Here is a 15,740-nt window from a genome sequence, read left to right on the forward strand (position 1 = left end):
AACTAACTAAATTCCCCTGATGATCTGCCCTGTAAGCCTTCACCTAACTCACTCCAGAGAGCTCATCACTTTCCCGGATCCTGGTTGAATTCTCCTGTTTGGGAAGTGGGGGCAAAGGCATCTCGCCACCACACCTAGAAGACGTCTGGGAAATGTCAAAACACAACGAAAATCAAAATGATTAAAAAAGAAACCAGACTTGACCAATGGTTACCATGGCTGAAGGAGGGAGTTTTTGCTTGGGGGGCATCGAGTTTGTGTTAATGGTGGGGGAATAACTTGGAAAACGGGTTCAGTAACGATCGCACGACATGAGGAGTATAATCAATGGCACTGAATTATACACGTCGAAGACGTCGGACTGGAGAATGTCTTGTTTGTGGATATTTTGGCCACGATTTACAAAAATACACTAGGAAAATCGAAATGGTCAACCTACTTCCAGGGACGGCTACTGTTAACCTGTGGCCTGGCCCCGTCTGGGCTCTTCTTTCCCCAACTCTATTATTTTAAAATGTCGTTGAACTCCGGCCGCAGCGGCTAGCGTGGGTGTGAGCATCGCTGTAAGGAGCAGTGTAGGTACCCCACGGAGCTGGGACAGCACTCTGTGCTGGCAAGCCCAGGGGCGACTGAGATGACCTGTGCCCCACCGGGGTTTCAATGGCTGATTTGGTGTGTGTGTGTGTGTGTGTGTGTGTGTGTGTGTGTGTAAACTAGGGAAACAAATCCTCAGAAACCCATTTGTATAAGAAAGAGTTTTATATAAAGGGAAAGTGTACATTAAGAAAACACCCCAATTTATGGGCTGTCCAAGCCCATACATCCAACATTAGCCCATATGTCTGATACCAATCTACAAAGTCTTCCACCATCTCACAAAACACACACAATGACACTGACTACAGGAGGAAAGCCGAATCAGTGAGCATGTAAGCATCTCAGTGCTGACAGGGGTCTCCACATGGCTGCTTCAGCACCCAGGGCTGCATTCAGGTAGGTCCATGGTGCTTCTCCTCAGGGATGTCTTGCAGGAAGTGAGCCTTGCCAGCTGAGGCAGGGAACCACTAAGGCAGCTGCACCCTGGTCCAATGCAAAGCAAGAGACCCAAGAACTCAAAGGGCAAGGCTCACTGAGCTATTTATCCCTCCGCCCTTCAATTAACCCCACATGTGTTTATCGGCCAGTTGGCAGAGTAAACCTTAATTATCTCAGGGGAGTAGATTACCAGGACTTTCTTTTGAAGCACCTCTGGGTTGGACTGGAGCCTCCCACATTTGGGTCAGCAGCAAGCAGATGAACCTTTTGCAAACCCCCCTTCTCCTCCAAGCTCTTCTATGAAGCCAGTACAGGGATTCTAAAGTTGTGGTAATACCATTATATGATGTCAACTTGTGGAGGGGTGGAGTCTAGCCTGTCAAGCAGGTCACAGCTTAATGACTTCATTTGGAGGCTCTAAGGAGATAAATAGCTCACTGGAGGTAGGACACAGACATAATCCCTGGGAGACATTCCTGTTGAGAAGACTCATGGAACTACACTAGAGCCCTGGAGCTGCAGAAGCCAGCGCTGGGATGCTTCCACTGCCACTGGATCCACAAGACTTTCCACCCACTGGCCGGTGATCTTCCTACATTCGGCATGTTGTCATTCCACGTGTTGCGTGAGTCTGATAGAGGTGTTTAAGCCTGGTATTGGAGATACGGGCTAATATCAGACTTATGGACTTGATCTGGATTGGGCTGGAGTTTTTTCTAAATATTCAACTGCTCTTGTATATAAAGCTCTTTCTTATGCACACATGAATGCGTCTATGAATTTCTCTAGTCAACCCAGAATAACACAAAAGTGATAGGGGCTCCTTCTGTTCTTTTTCTGAAAAGTGGCTTTCGCACCTGGTGGGCAGGGGCTCCGAGGTTCACAATGGTCTTATTTGGGCCCAAGGGAAAGCTGGTCAGGGAGCTGGGATAGTTTGCGTGCGCAGTGTCTCTGGCTCTTCAGATGTTCTGGTACAGGTAGGTCCTTCATCCCCAACAACCTGAAAAGACAACACAAGTGAGCTCAGGATGAAACCAACCTCAGGCAGAATCAGCCGAGCCCTTTACAAATGCGTGAATGGGCAGGAAACAAGAGTCCACAAACTATCCTGATGCCCAGGAAGTCCCAAGCCCCTGCTCTTTGTATTTGCCAGTTCCTTGGGGCAACGCTGGCATGTCACCACCCCGTCTTCCTGGGTCCGGCCCTGGCCTCTGCCAAGAGAGCGGCATTTCTCACACAGGGTGCCTGGTTGAGTTAGGTGTGCTTTTCAATAGAAGAAACCCAGCGACACTTGTACGTGTAGTATATAGAAAGAGATGGCTTATGCCGTGGCAGAAATAGGTTAAGTACTGCCTGGTTCAAGTCAGGTGTCTTTTGACTCATGGAAGCTGATGAACAGGAAGGAAGCAGGACGATGAAGCAAGCGGAGGCAGCAGGGGAGGCACAGGCTGGTGGATACAGACGTCGGAAGTCAGCTGAATGAATCCACCGTCAGTGGTCTGCTGGTGGCTCCTGGGATACGTAAGGGATGCAAGAGGAGATGGAACACCAGACTCAAGCTCCATCTCCTGCAGGAGCTGAAGGGCCAAGGAGGATTCCACTCTGCTCCATCTCCCTCTCCAAAGGTTGTACTCCACCCTACCCTTACCCAGGAGCGTCAAGTTGCCATCATCACACTTGTTGTCCGCCAGGGTGATACATAAGGCCACCGCACTGATTTGAGGACCCCGCTCTTGGATCATTAATGTTACTTGAATCTTCAGAAGATGACTTTTAAGAATGCTCTTAACAGACAAACAAATGCGACTCTCTGGGCAAGTAGAAAGCACATTTGCTCTTCGAGAACAAACCAAACCTGGGCCTGACTTTCGTGTTGCTTCGGAATCCTGGCCACCCTGTGTTCCCGAGAGAAGTGCTCCCTCCACACGGTTTCCTTGGCTGCCATCTCTGGGAAAGTATATCTTCCAGATTTTCTCCTGCGGTCCCTCTGCTGGGTCTAAACTGTCGGTCCAGGAGAGCCAGCCGCTACCACTAGTCTGGGACCCACGTCTTCAAAAGAACAAAACCCGGTGGCAGCTCCCGAAGTCCCGGACTCTGATTGTGTTCTCTGGTGCCAGAGAGCACCTCAGCTTTCCACAGCTGGCCCAGGGGCTGCCTAAGAGCCCTCCTCCCATGTCTGCTTGGACCAGGGGCTGGCTAAGACCCTCACCTGTCTGGCTGGCCCAGGGGCTGGCTAAGACCCTCCCCTGTCTGGCTGGGCCAGGAGCTGCTTATCAATAACCCTCCCATTGTTATCACACAGGTCTCTCTGGGCCTCAGCTATGCTGACCTTTCCAAATCATTAGAGATACATTGGGCCATGTTGACTGGACTTGGTTGCTGTCCTGGTTGGTGAGGTGCCAATGCATGGATGTTCCCATAGCGACCCCGGTGGCAGAGCAGAACTTCACTCCGGGTGCTCTAAGCTGGACCCTGCACAGGAGCCAGGAGCCGACCTGCAGGCCTTTCTCCCACGGGGCTGCTGGCTGGCTGATGGCCAAGCGCTTAACCTCTGTGCCACCAGGGCTTCTCAAGTACCCCAGGCGGCCGTCTAACCCTTCAGGTTTCCTGTCGTTCCTCCCACTCTGCCCCCCTTCCCCGGTCTTCTGTCTGCTCCCAAACACCCGGGGGTCTCTGCTCAGCCTGCAGTGCTCTCTCTCCCTGCACCCCCTGACCTCACCCCCACCCCTGAGACCTTTCCAGACCACCCATCAGCCTGGCTCCCAAGCACACCCCTGCTGACTTCATGGTCTATCAGGAGCTGACATTTATTCTCTTGAGCAAATGTTGATTAGTGTGGCTGTCATCTGTGTCCTTCTCCCAGCCCTGTAGTGCCACGCCCCTTTGCAGCGTCTCCCAGCACATGGAATTGGGCGCGGAGTAGACATGCTACTAAAATGTGCTGAATGAGTGGGTGTAGGAGTCACTGTCAGTGGTCGTGGATGCTACAGGTTGAATTGCATCCCCTTGCCCTCTCAAATATGTGTTGGGAATCTTCAATCCCTGCGCACACCCCTACAACCGACAACAGTTGCAACAGCACATGGAGGGGGAACCGTCAGAAGTTCAGGCCAGATACAGAAGACATGAAGCAAGAGATAGCATGGCTGATGCCAGATGGATTTGGCTCAAAGCGGAGAATACCAGAAAGATGTTAACTTGTGTTCCATTGACTATGCAAAGCCATTCCACTCTGTGGACCATAATAAATTGTGGATCACCTTGAGAAGAATGGGAATTTCAGAACACTTCATTGTTTTCATGAGGAACTTGTACATGGAGCAAGGGAATACTACATTGCTTAAACTCGGGAAAGGTGTGAAATAAGGTTGTCTCCTTTCACCATATTTGTTCAATTTATATGCATCAGAGAAGCTGGATTCTATGAAGAAGAGTGTGGCATTTGGATCGGAGGAAAGCTTATTAACAACCAGCAGTTTGCAGATACTTGCTGAAGGTGAGGAAGGCTTGAAGCACTTGCTGATGAAGATCAAGGATCGCAGGCTTCAGTATGGATTACAACTCCATGTAAGGAAGACCAAAAGCCTCACAACCGGACCAATCGGTGGCATCGGGACACATGGAGAAAAGGTTGACGTTGTCGCGGGTTTTGTCTTACTTGGAGCCACAATCCATGCTCATGGAAGCAGCAGTCCAGAGATCCAAATTTATATTGCATTGGGTAAAGCAGCCGCGCAAGACCTCTTTAGCGCGTTGAAGAGCAAGGATGTTACTTGGAGGACAAAGGTGCACCTCAAGCCAAGTTAGGTATTCTCCATTGTGTCACATGCCCGTGAAACTTGGATGTTGGATAAGGGAGACCACAGACGAATCGATGCATTCGGATCGTGGAGCTGGAGAAGAAGATTGAAAGTACCAGGGACTGCTAACAGGACAAGCTGACCTGTCTTGGGAGAAGTAAGGCCAAAGTGCTCCTTGGAGGCAAGGAGGGCGAGACTTACATACTCTGGCCATAGTGCCAGGGGAGACTAGTCGCCGACAAAGCACATGATGCTGGGTAACGTGGAGGGGTGGTGGAAGGAGGAAGGCCTGCACCAGTGGGCTCTGGCACAGGAACCGGTGTGAGGATGGCGCAGTTCCGTGCAGTGGTTTTGTTCAGTTGTGCAGAGGGTCGCTAAGGGTCACAGCAGACTCGATCGTAACAACACCACCACACACTGGTGGATGTAATCCCATCTAGAAAAACTCTTGGTTACATTAAGGAGAACTTATCAGTGTGGGGTAGCCAATCACTTTTGAGATATGATAAGACAGATTGGGCACCTCCGGGAAGCACAAGAGGAGGGGAAGACATACATACACCCCCTGAAGATCATACAAGGGGTGTGGTTCACCTTCTGACAAGGGGTGTGGTTCACCTTCTGACAAGGGGTGTGGCTCACCTTTTGAGCCAGGGGTGGAAGGCACCCCTTTGGACCCTAAGCTGACCTTCCTTGCACCTCTTCCACCCAGGAAGCAGGGCTGGGCACTGCTGATGTGGCAGGGCAACAGCAAGAGCACAGGCACCGTGGTGGGCATATTGGCCCAAGGAGCGAGAACACCGAGCACCTCTTGGCAAGAGGCTTGCTGGTGGAGGGGGTTGCCTCTGGGCACTTAATTGGAAGGTAGAGGGCACTGAGTTTGCAGACCTGTGGAGTGAGAGCTGAACGCATTCAGGCTGAAGTTTACTGGTAGCATGGAGTACCATTTGGATATTCATCAGCAGAGCTAAAAGAGCTTGGCAACAGTTGCCTTAGCAGGGCAGAGGTCAAGGGGACCCTTAGCTTAAAAGGCAAAACGTGTAGGCATGACTGAGAGGAGGTTGTTTGGTCCTGAACATTTCTGACCCTGAATTATACATAACTTGTTAGCTTTCCTGAGGAACCACATACTCCTGAGCATCATCTGTGAGTTCTGAGTGGCCAATGCCATGAATTCTCGAACCTAGCAGGGGGGTAGAGTGCCAGGGAGGGATGGCTGGCATCAGAATTGGTGAAAGGGTTCGAGGATGGAGGCACGTCTGCCCTCAACCACTAGAAATTGGCTTTAGGCAGACATTGAACGAAGTGAAGTCGGAAGAGGTCACATGCCACCTCCACACAATATTTACAACTGGATTTCCTGAGCGGGTCTTCAATGCCATCATGAGTGTCCTTCTAAGAGAGGCAGGAACAGAGTTCACCCAGAGAGTGAGCAGGGCAGTGTGGCCACAAGAGCCAAGGATTGATCTCCCCTGGAGCCTCCGGAGGGAGCCTGGCCCTGCTGACATTGAACTTTCTGGCCTTGGGAAAAAGGCCTGGCAATCTGCTTCCAAGAGGTGACAGCCATGAATCCCTGCAGAAGGCAGTTCTCCTCTGAAACTCATGGGATCACCATGAGTCAGAATCAACTCGCCCACTGCCATCAAGTCGATGTGGACGCACAGGGACCCCACAGGACAGGGTGCAACTGCTCCTGTGAGCTTCTGAGACTGTCACTCGTTATGGGAATGGAAAGCTCGTCTTTTATCCACACAAACATTCAGAATGACTGCTTGATCTTCCTGGGTGAGATGCCAGGTGTGGGGCTCAAGTCTGAGACTGGAAGCAGCATCCCTCACCCCAAACACTCATCCCATGGATTTGGGATATTGCCCCGAAGGGCAGATGGGAGGGAGAGGAGGGCGCTGTCAGCAGAAGGAGGCAAAGGGATGTTTGCCAAAACCACAGAACTCCCCATCAACACATATTTCCTCTGTAAGTGGAGACAGAGTCTTCGAGAACTTTCTGGAATCCTTCTATCATCTAGGATGACGGACTGTTTGAATTTGAAGCCAGGGCGAAGGTTATGTTCTCCAGTCTCACTAGGGAACCGAGGCCTGGAACAGGAGAGTGAGTTTGTCACGGTCACACGGGTAGTGAAGTGCAGAGTGGAGGCAGGCCCTACGTCTGTGATCCACTGTGGTGCCTCTGACACCGTGGAGACACAGCGGGACCCGCACTGGTCCGCTCACTGAAAGGTCTGTGGTTCAAGCCCACTAGCCCCTCTGAGGGATAAAGATGAGACTGTCTGCTCCCTCAAAGACTTACAGTCTCAGAAACCCTGAGGATCAGTTTTATTCTGTCATACACAGGGCCACTATGAGAAGCTTACAGCAAGAAAGATGACATCATTGGCTCAAAGGAGACTGGCTGAGTCTCCCAGGAATGGGCCCCCCCTTCTCTGAACCGTCCCCCTCAACAGAGAAGAGAATGAGCTATGTCCATAAATGCTGGAAAAGCCCCTTCTTTCAGGATCTCTGCCCCTCTCCCCTTTTCTCCTCTTCCTCACCCACGAAAGCAACCATGGGAGGACGCACCAAACCAAAGCAAGCCATCAAGCCAGTCCCAGCTCCCAGCGACCTACAGGACAGCGAAGAACTGCTGTCACCTTTATGGAAACAGACAGCTGGTGGGCTTACATCGAGCTTCTGGCTAGCAGTCGAGCGCTTACCCATTGGTGCCACTAGGCCTCGTTAGGGGGCTGTTCACAACGACCCTGCGACGAAAAGAACAAGGCGCTGCTTGGTCCCAGGCCATGAGCTGGAGAAGCGCCCCATAACATGTCCAAAGCGCTGTCATGCTCACTGCTAGGGATCATCCGGCTGTACTCTTTCTCAAACACATTTGGTCATTCCCTCGGCAGCCCTGACACTTCACTAACATCAGAATTCCAAGCATCATCTTCCTTGGGTCGTCCATAGGTGCTGTCCACCTTTGCACGTGTATGACGTGACTGAAGTCCCTGGCTTAGGTCAGGGGGGCCTTAGTCCTTTCTTTTCTTTTCTTTTTTTCCTCCATTTAATCATTTCATTCGGGGCTCGTGCAACTCTTATCACAATCCATCCATTGTGTCAGGCACATTTGCACATTTGTTGCCATCATCATTCTCAAAACATTTGCTTTTTACTTGAGCCCTTGGTATCAGCTCATTTCCCCCCTCCCTCCCTGCTTCCCCCTCCCTCACGAGCCCTTGATAATATTATAAATTATTATTCTGTCATATCTTACACTGTCCAATGTCTCCCTTCACCCACTTTTCTGTTGTCCATCCCCCAGGGAGGAGGTTATATGTAGATCCTTGTAATCGGTTCCCCCTTTCCATCCCACCCTCCCTCTAAACCTCCTGGTATCGCCACTTGCACCACTGGTCCTGAAGGGATCATCTGTCCTGGATTCCCTGTGTTTCCAGTTCCTATCTGTACCAGTGTACATCCTCTGGTCTAGCCAGATTTGTAAGGTAGAATCATGATAGGATCATGATAGTGGGGAGGGGGGGAGGAAGCACTTAGGAACTAGAGGAAAGTTGTATGTTTCATCCTTGCTACATTGTACCCTAGGATGTCCAGTTGCCTACAGAGGGGTCTTGGGTCCCCAATCTGCACACCCCCTCATTCACAATGATTTGATGTTTTGTTCTTTGATGTCTGATACTTGATCCCTTCGACACCTCGTGATCGCACAGGCTGGTGTGCTTCTTCCATGTGGGCTTTGTTGCTTCTGAGCCAGATGGCCGCTTGTTTACCTTCGAGTCTGTAAGACCCCAGACCTATCTTTTGATAGTTGGACACCATCAGCTTTCTTCACCACTTTTGCTTGTGCACCCATTTGTCTTTAGTGATCGTATCAGGAAGGTGAGCACACAGTGGTATGATTTTTTGTTATTTGATGCCTGATACCTGATCCCATTGACACCTCATGATCACACAGGCTGGTGTGCTTCTTCCATGTGGGCATTGTTGTGTCTGAGCTATATGGGGGCCTGAGTCCTTCAAGTGATATTTTTGCATGGGAACATCTACAGAGGTCTTGTGTAGCGGATTTGCTCAATGCAATATGCCATTTGGTGTTTCCTGGTGGCTGCTTCCATGAGCATTGGTTGTGGATCCAAGTGAAATGAAACCCTGGTCAGCATCTATGTTTCTCCTTGTTTATGGGTCCAGGTGTGAGGATTTTTGTTGTAATCCATCAGACAATAATTTTTACCTCCATCGGCCCTCTCCCCTTTCAGGCAGGAAGATGATGCTGTTGATGCATGGCTGACTATTAATGAGCCTTCCCATAACCCTGGTGGTGGTGGAAGGAGTCACTCAAACCCCAAAGAAACTCACCACCATCCAGTGGATTTTGACTCATTGTGACCCAACAGGACAGTGTAGAACCTCCCCTCCCCCTACATACCTCTATGGGTTTCCAAGGCTGTAACTCTTCATGGGGGTAGAAGCATGGTCTTTCCTTGTTAGAGTGGCTGGTGCTTTCAAACTGCTGACCTTGTGATTAACAGCCCCACATGTAGCCAGCCCCAGGGCCTCCTGGGTTCCTGAAGGAGGGCTTCTCGTCACGTGACTTTTGGCCCCACGTGACCTGCTTGGGTGGTTGGCTGCCTTTGAGCCGGCTCAGCCTCCCTGGGAGCACAGTGCACCTGCTGCAGCAGTCGGCGTTGATCAATTCAGTGCTATCTTCCCCCTAAGCGAGATGCCGGTGGCTGTTGTGTCCATTGGGGTCCCTGGTTTCCACGGGTCCTCTGCTTGTCCAACTAGGACTGTCTTTCCTGATTACCTGTCTACATATTTGGGCTTAAGTCTGGCCATCCTTGCTTCTAAAAAACACTGGTGGCATTTCTTCTAAGGCCTCTGTTTGCTCGCTTGCAGCCCCACAGTATATTCAATATTCTTCCCCAACACCACCGTTCGCAAACATCCATTTTTCTGACTTTTTTGTCCAACTGTTGAGTGCGTATGAGGCTGATTTTTTTAAAAAAAAAATCACTTTACTGGGGGCTCTTACAGCTCTTATCACAATCTATCCATCGTGTCAAGCACATTTGTACCTATGTTGTGAGGCTGATCTTTTGTCAGGCTTTTTTGCTAGTTGGCTTGACCATGTTTGTCCCCATACATGTCAGAGACCCAGCCATAAATCGCAAAGCCAGGGACTTTCAGAGTGAGCCTGTCGTGAGAAGTGGCAACCAAGTCTTTACTATGACAAGCGGGCGTGCGCTCCGAACAAGTCCCGAGCTCCCGGGCTCCCGGGCTCGGGCCGCTCCAGCTGGGACAACCTCCCTCCCCAGAGACGGACAGACGTCCACGGGTGTCCCCGAGCCCCCGGCGCGGCAGCCCGCCTCACCTGCGCGTTGACGGGGGAGCCCATGCTGGAGAAGGAGTCGGCGGGCGAGTGGTAGTAGGAGAGGCTGTCCCCAGCCGGGGACGCGCTGCTGCAGCGGGAGGAGGCCGCCTCGTAGTCGGCGTTGAAGCCCGAGAACATCATGGTCGCGGGCTGACGGCGGCCGGGGGCGGACGGCGGAGGCCGGGGGCTGGCGCGGAGCTGCCGGGGGCGCGGGGACTGTAGGCTCGCGGCGCCGCTACCCGCTCGGCTCGGGCTAGCTGCTGCTCTGCTCGCTGCAGTTGCGGTTGGAGTACGAGGCGCCGCAGCTGCCTCTTTTATGAGAGCATTTTATGAATGAGTCCCTACGTCACGGGCGAAACCATCGCGGCCCCGGAGGGGGGGCGCTGGGGCCGGGGCGCCACGGAGGCTGCCTCGCCGCCCCTGCGGGTCTCGCAGCGCCCTGGCCTCTGCCTTGTAGCAGTTTTGGATCCTGTGAGCGGTTAGAAATGGGAGTCTTAGGGGTCCTGTCGCCCCCAAATGGGAGGCTTCAGGGACGTCTCCCCCCACGACTGCAGGGAACGGCTGTGGAAACCCGCTGACGCAGATGTCCTAATATGGATCTCCCGCGTAAAGGGACATCCCCTCCGTGGTTACAGCTGCTCCCCAAACCCAAAGCGCTCCGGGAGAGAAAGATGGGGCAGCGAGGCTGGATGAAGGCAGGTGGTGCCCACCCCCGCCCCTGCTTCCTCACCCCTGTGAAGGAGACGGGTGAGTTATGTACCCACATGGACGCGTGCACAAGAGATGAACCCAAAAATATTCCTGTAGAATCATGTTGTTGCTAGGTGTCATGGGTGGTCCCAACCTCCTGTGACCCTCTGTACGGCAGAAAGAAACACTGCCCCGCCCTGCGCCAGCCTCGCGATCGTTCTTATGTCTGAGCCCCAAATCATAGCAGCCTTTATGGAACACAAGTATCAGAAGGCAAGGCCACGGGGCGCAGAAAGCATTGCTCCAAGGGTACGGTTCCGAGATCGGGAGGGTGAGGCGTTGGGAGAGTCAGCACTGACGTGGGGATGGGGAGGGGGCACTAGAGGAGATTGTGATTACACAACTTATCTTAGAAGCAATTTAATCATGGGGTTAATATTGTGTTAGTCTGGGTAGACTAGAGAAATAAATTCGTGGGCACTCATATGCGTATAGGAAAGAGCTTTTTATAAAGAGTAACTGTACATTAAGAAGACACCCAGCCCAGACCAGATCAAGTCCATACATCTGATATTAGCCCATATGTCCAATACCAATCTATAAAGTTCTCTCAAATTGACAAACGATTATATAACTACCACAAACATGTTCTAAAATTTATCGTGGTACGGAAGGGATGATAAATCCAGGGTGCGGTATAGCACTGATGAAGCAAATAACTCTCCTCTAGTTCTTTAATATTTCCTCCCCTTACTATTATGGTTTTTTAATTTGTCTTACCTCATTAATTGTGTTAGACTTCTGTATGTTCATTGATGTAATTTAGATATTTCGATACATGAAAGCCAAGATAGAGAAGCCTTCAGAAACAGTAAGAGGAGTAATGGTTCCCTGAGGGAACGGGAAGCTAGCGGGTGGGGAGGAGGGACAGAAAGGGGAGTAGCTGATAGCACCGATGACTAGATAGCCCCACTCTAGGGGACCGAGCAACAGAATCATACAAAATGTATCTATTGGATGGTGTCAGGTGCAGCAAAAATTTAAAAATGTAGGTTCCTGGGTGGGAGGGTGGGGGAGGAGTGGGAGAAGGGATAAAGAGGAGCTGATATCAAGGAGTTCAAGAAGAAAGAAAATGCTTTGGAAGTGACTGTGGTAGCAATTGTACCATGCTTGCTTGATGTGACTGAGCTATGGAGTACTATGATATCTGTACGAGCTCCTAACGAAACAGTTAAAAATAAAATAACATAATGGATTATGATAATGATTGTACAATTCTTCTCGATATGATTGAACAATCAAATGACTGAATTGAATGATATGTGGATTTGGTGCCAATAAAAGTGTTAAAAAGCATTGCTACTAAAAGACAGAGCATCCTCAATGTCCATCAATGGCAGAATGGACCAACAGGTTCTGGCCTGAACACACACCGGAACCCCACACAAGTATGAAGAACAATCACGAATCTGGGAAATACCTCATGACTTGGGTGAAGTGAGAGGTCAGGATGCCGAGTGACCTTGGTCAATCAGAAAGGGACACATATTGTCTGAAGCCGCTGTGGTGAAAGGTTAAGAAAGTGGTTCACTCTACAAGGGCATTCTATTTTTGGAAGCAGGTGGGACAAGAAGGTATGGTACGGGCTCAGTCACTCAAGGCCACGAGTCTGTAGCTGCTCATAGTCACCCTGTGGAACGGGGTGGAACTGCTGCTGTGAGCTTCCGAGTTTCCCTGGGAAAGCAGAAAGCCCTGTCTTTCTTCTGAGGAGCGACTGGTGTTTTCAAACTGCTGACCTTGTGGTTGGAAGCCCAATGCACAACTACCATGCCAGGAGGGCTGGAGGGCAGCCTGGTGCTAACTTGGGGGAAGGGAAAGGCAATGTACAAGAGGCAGGGAGGAGTTGCAAGAATAAAAGGCAACAGAGACCGGTACAGTTGTTACACAGTCTTGTGAAAAGGGTGATCTACTAGTAGGCACGTGAATAGACACATGGAGTGGACGGGTGTGAGAGGGAATTCGAGATATAACGTATACACATAACTACATGTAATTTATATCTTATATGTTTATATTAATAAAACTTACATAGACTGTATTCCTCTGTGATGTCGGGTGAATGGGTGTATATGTGCCTACATTATATATATAATGTATTTGACAGTGCATAGTTGTCCGTGGGTATTTGCCTTTGTTGTAAATAGATCCATGAATGTTTTCAGCCAAATAGCGACAACAGTGACGCTAGTAAGGTCCACACACCTTAGAGGTCCACCCTTTGAGATCTGTTGGGCAGCCTGTCCTCGAGGGCAAAGTTCAGAAGGGAGGAGAGGAGACTGGACACACAGGGAGGAGGGGGAGGAAGTGACATAGTGGAGGGAGTTGCAGCGAGTGAGGTGAAACTTGTTGAATGTCAGGACCTTCACCCAATTCACAATAAAAAGTTAAAAAAAAAAAAGAATTGCTAGTGGGACTCTGGTGCAGACACGCACGGGTTTGTGCCGGATAAAGCGTGTGTGAGCGTGCCCCTGACGTCGGTGGATGGCTGTAGGCGAGTTCTCTCCGTCGCACGCTTGTCTTGATGTGTTAGTGCATTCAGATGACAGGAGGGCCTGTCAAAATCGTGAGGGCCCTCTTAAAGTGGTTCTGGTTTTTTATGGTGTCTGCTTTCTTTTCGATGGAGGGTTCCCTCTATTTTATTTTGTTATCGGTGTTAGCTCTTTTGCTTCACTGTTTTTGGTATAGGAAATCCCGGGCGGGTGAATCTATAGGGGCAGTAACTGGATTCCTGGTTTCTTGGGGGTGTGGCACAAGAAGGTTGGGGAGAAAGGGGAAGCTAATCACAGGGAGGGCGGGAAAGAAGGAATTGTTCTGAAATGGATTGTTGTAATGACTGTAACTTTTCTTCCTGTGCTCGGATATTTAAGTTGTATGACATGTACGTTATGTCCCAATGAAGAGGTTTTAAAAATAAAGAAAAAGAATAGTGGGGTCCCATCAGAACAGTGGCTTCCAAGGGGACCTGCTGGTCCAGTTAGATTCCAGGCAGAAACGTCCACTCAGAAGCCTGGTGATTGTATGGGGATTCCCAGGGGGATAGTCTGAATTCAGGATACCCTGGGGCTTATTATGAAGAAATTTTAATGAAAATGGTAAACGGCATCAATGAGATAAAGCCCCGGAAAGTTACAGCGAGGAATTTTCCCTCGTGACAGGGCACCTGCTCATTTTGAGAGGCCTGCCAGGGCTGCGCGAGGCGACTTTTGTTGGGAAACTAAATCCCATCCACCCACCAGCCCCGATCTTGCCCCTTCAGACTTGGATCGTTGTTTCAGAGAACATTTGAAAGGGGCAGTTTGAACCCCGCGCAGATGCCCAGGAAGCTGAAGGTCGCAGAGTTCTTCAGAGAAGGGTCAGTGAGATGGAAACGGCGCCTTCACAGGTGGAGGCTATGTTGAGAAACAACACGTATTCTACAACACAGAAAATGATCGCGCGAGCTTCGCTGTTGCGGCAACCCATGCAGAATTGAGCTCGCACAAGAGCGGCTTCCCCACGTTGGCTCTCGATGGCTCCTAGGCTTCAGTTCCGCTGCTTGTTTCATACACATTACACATGGAAGATGTCATTGAGGAAATGTTAGTCATCGGAAAGCAATATCGCACCACATTATTGCATAGGTAAAACAGAATAATTGAACCTGCTGCTGTGGAATCCGTTCCCACTCACGGCAGCTCTGTAGGACAGGGGCTTTGGGAGGCTGAGTCTGCAGGTGCAGACAGTCTCGTCTTTCTCCCAGAGGGGTGGGTAGGCGCCAAACTCCAACCTTGCAGTTAGCCGCTTAATGGTCAGCTCACTGGCACGAGGCTTTGACTAGCAGCCGTTTGGACAGCCCTAACCACGGCCAGTGTGGGCCTAGAAGGTTTTTTGCTGTTGTTTAGTGGGGCAGGCATGCTCTTTCTGTTTGTTTTGGTTTCCCCTCATGATTTTAAAGACCCCAACCTCAGACTCTTGTGTCAGTGGGGCACAGACAGGTGATCGCTAAATATGCAGTTCCAATCTGTCTCTCACTGACTTTCCACGTCCTGCATGTGCCCAGGCTTGGAGTCTCATCTTGTCAGAGGTGTAGAGTGAGAGGCCCTACCGAGGTGGCTGCCTCCCTTGGGCCGGGTGCCCTGTGTAGCCACCTGGGGTTCAGGCTGCAGTGGTGGTGATGGTGGGGGTATTTACAGGGATGGTGGTTCTGGGAGGAGGGAAGAGTACGGCAGGAGGGGTGGAACTTAAAACCCACTGGGGTGGGGACCCCAGGCAGGAAGGCAAGACGGAAGGAAGGAGAGGAAGCCAGTGGCGTGACAGGAGGGGCCAGCTGGATGGCAAGTCTTTGCTGCAGCGGGTGGGCAGGGGCCAGGTGTGGCTGTCAGACTCCAGCCTTGACCATGCATGACCAATGGCAGCAGAGTGGAAGCTTTGCCCATGCTCTTAACCCGGTGGTGGTGATGTATGTCCTGTCCATCTGCCCTGGATAGAATATGGGGTTTGGACGACATCTGAGTCACCTAGCACCCTGTTTCACAGAATGCATCATGTTGGGTGCCAGGGAAGTGATTCCAAGTTAGAGCGATTCTGTGTGAGACAGAGGCAGCACTGGCCGGCCCTGGGCCGTGCTCACGGTCCTTGTTACGTTCGAGCCTGTCGTTGAAGCCACTGTGCCAATCTATCTCGTCAAGGGTCTTCCTCTTTTTCACCTGCTACTTTACTAGGTACAATGGCCTTTCCCAGGCACTGGGCCCTCCTGACGACAGTCCACAGCTTGTGAGATGGACTCTTGCTAGC

At 50.8% G+C, this 15,740-nt stretch overlaps 1 protein-coding gene across 1 annotated transcript; it reads right to left on the reverse strand.

The window, feature by feature from the left end:
* Positions 1-349: 349 nt before the first annotated feature.
* LOC142425930 (protein c-Fos-like) lies at positions 350-10,496 on the reverse strand. Its single transcript, XM_075531387.1, has 2 exons — positions 10,218-10,496; positions 350-2,035 (listed from the first exon to the last, which is right to left on the reverse strand). The coding sequence occupies exons 1-2, from the start codon at positions 10,356-10,358 to the stop codon at positions 1,952-1,954; spliced, it is 225 nt and encodes a 74-aa protein (XP_075387502.1). The 5' UTR covers positions 10,359-10,496; the 3' UTR covers positions 350-1,951.
* Between the last annotated feature and the right edge of the window lie 5,244 nt (positions 10,497-15,740).

This window comes from Tenrec ecaudatus, chromosome 14 (assembly GCF_050624435.1).
Source record: "Tenrec ecaudatus isolate mTenEca1 chromosome 14, mTenEca1.hap1, whole genome shotgun sequence".
NCBI lineage: Eukaryota > Metazoa > Chordata > Mammalia > Afrosoricida > Tenrecidae > Tenrec > Tenrec ecaudatus.

Coding starts and splice junctions, on each gene's coding strand:
- LOC142425930 (XM_075531387.1), bottom strand. CDS start 10,358: ATGATGTTCTCGGGCTTCAACGCCGACTACGAGGCGGCCTCCTCCCGC. Junction 2,036..10,217: donor GCTCCCCCGTCAACGCGCAG/GTGAGGCGGGCT, acceptor TTGTCTTTTCAG/GTTGTTGGGGATGAAGGACC.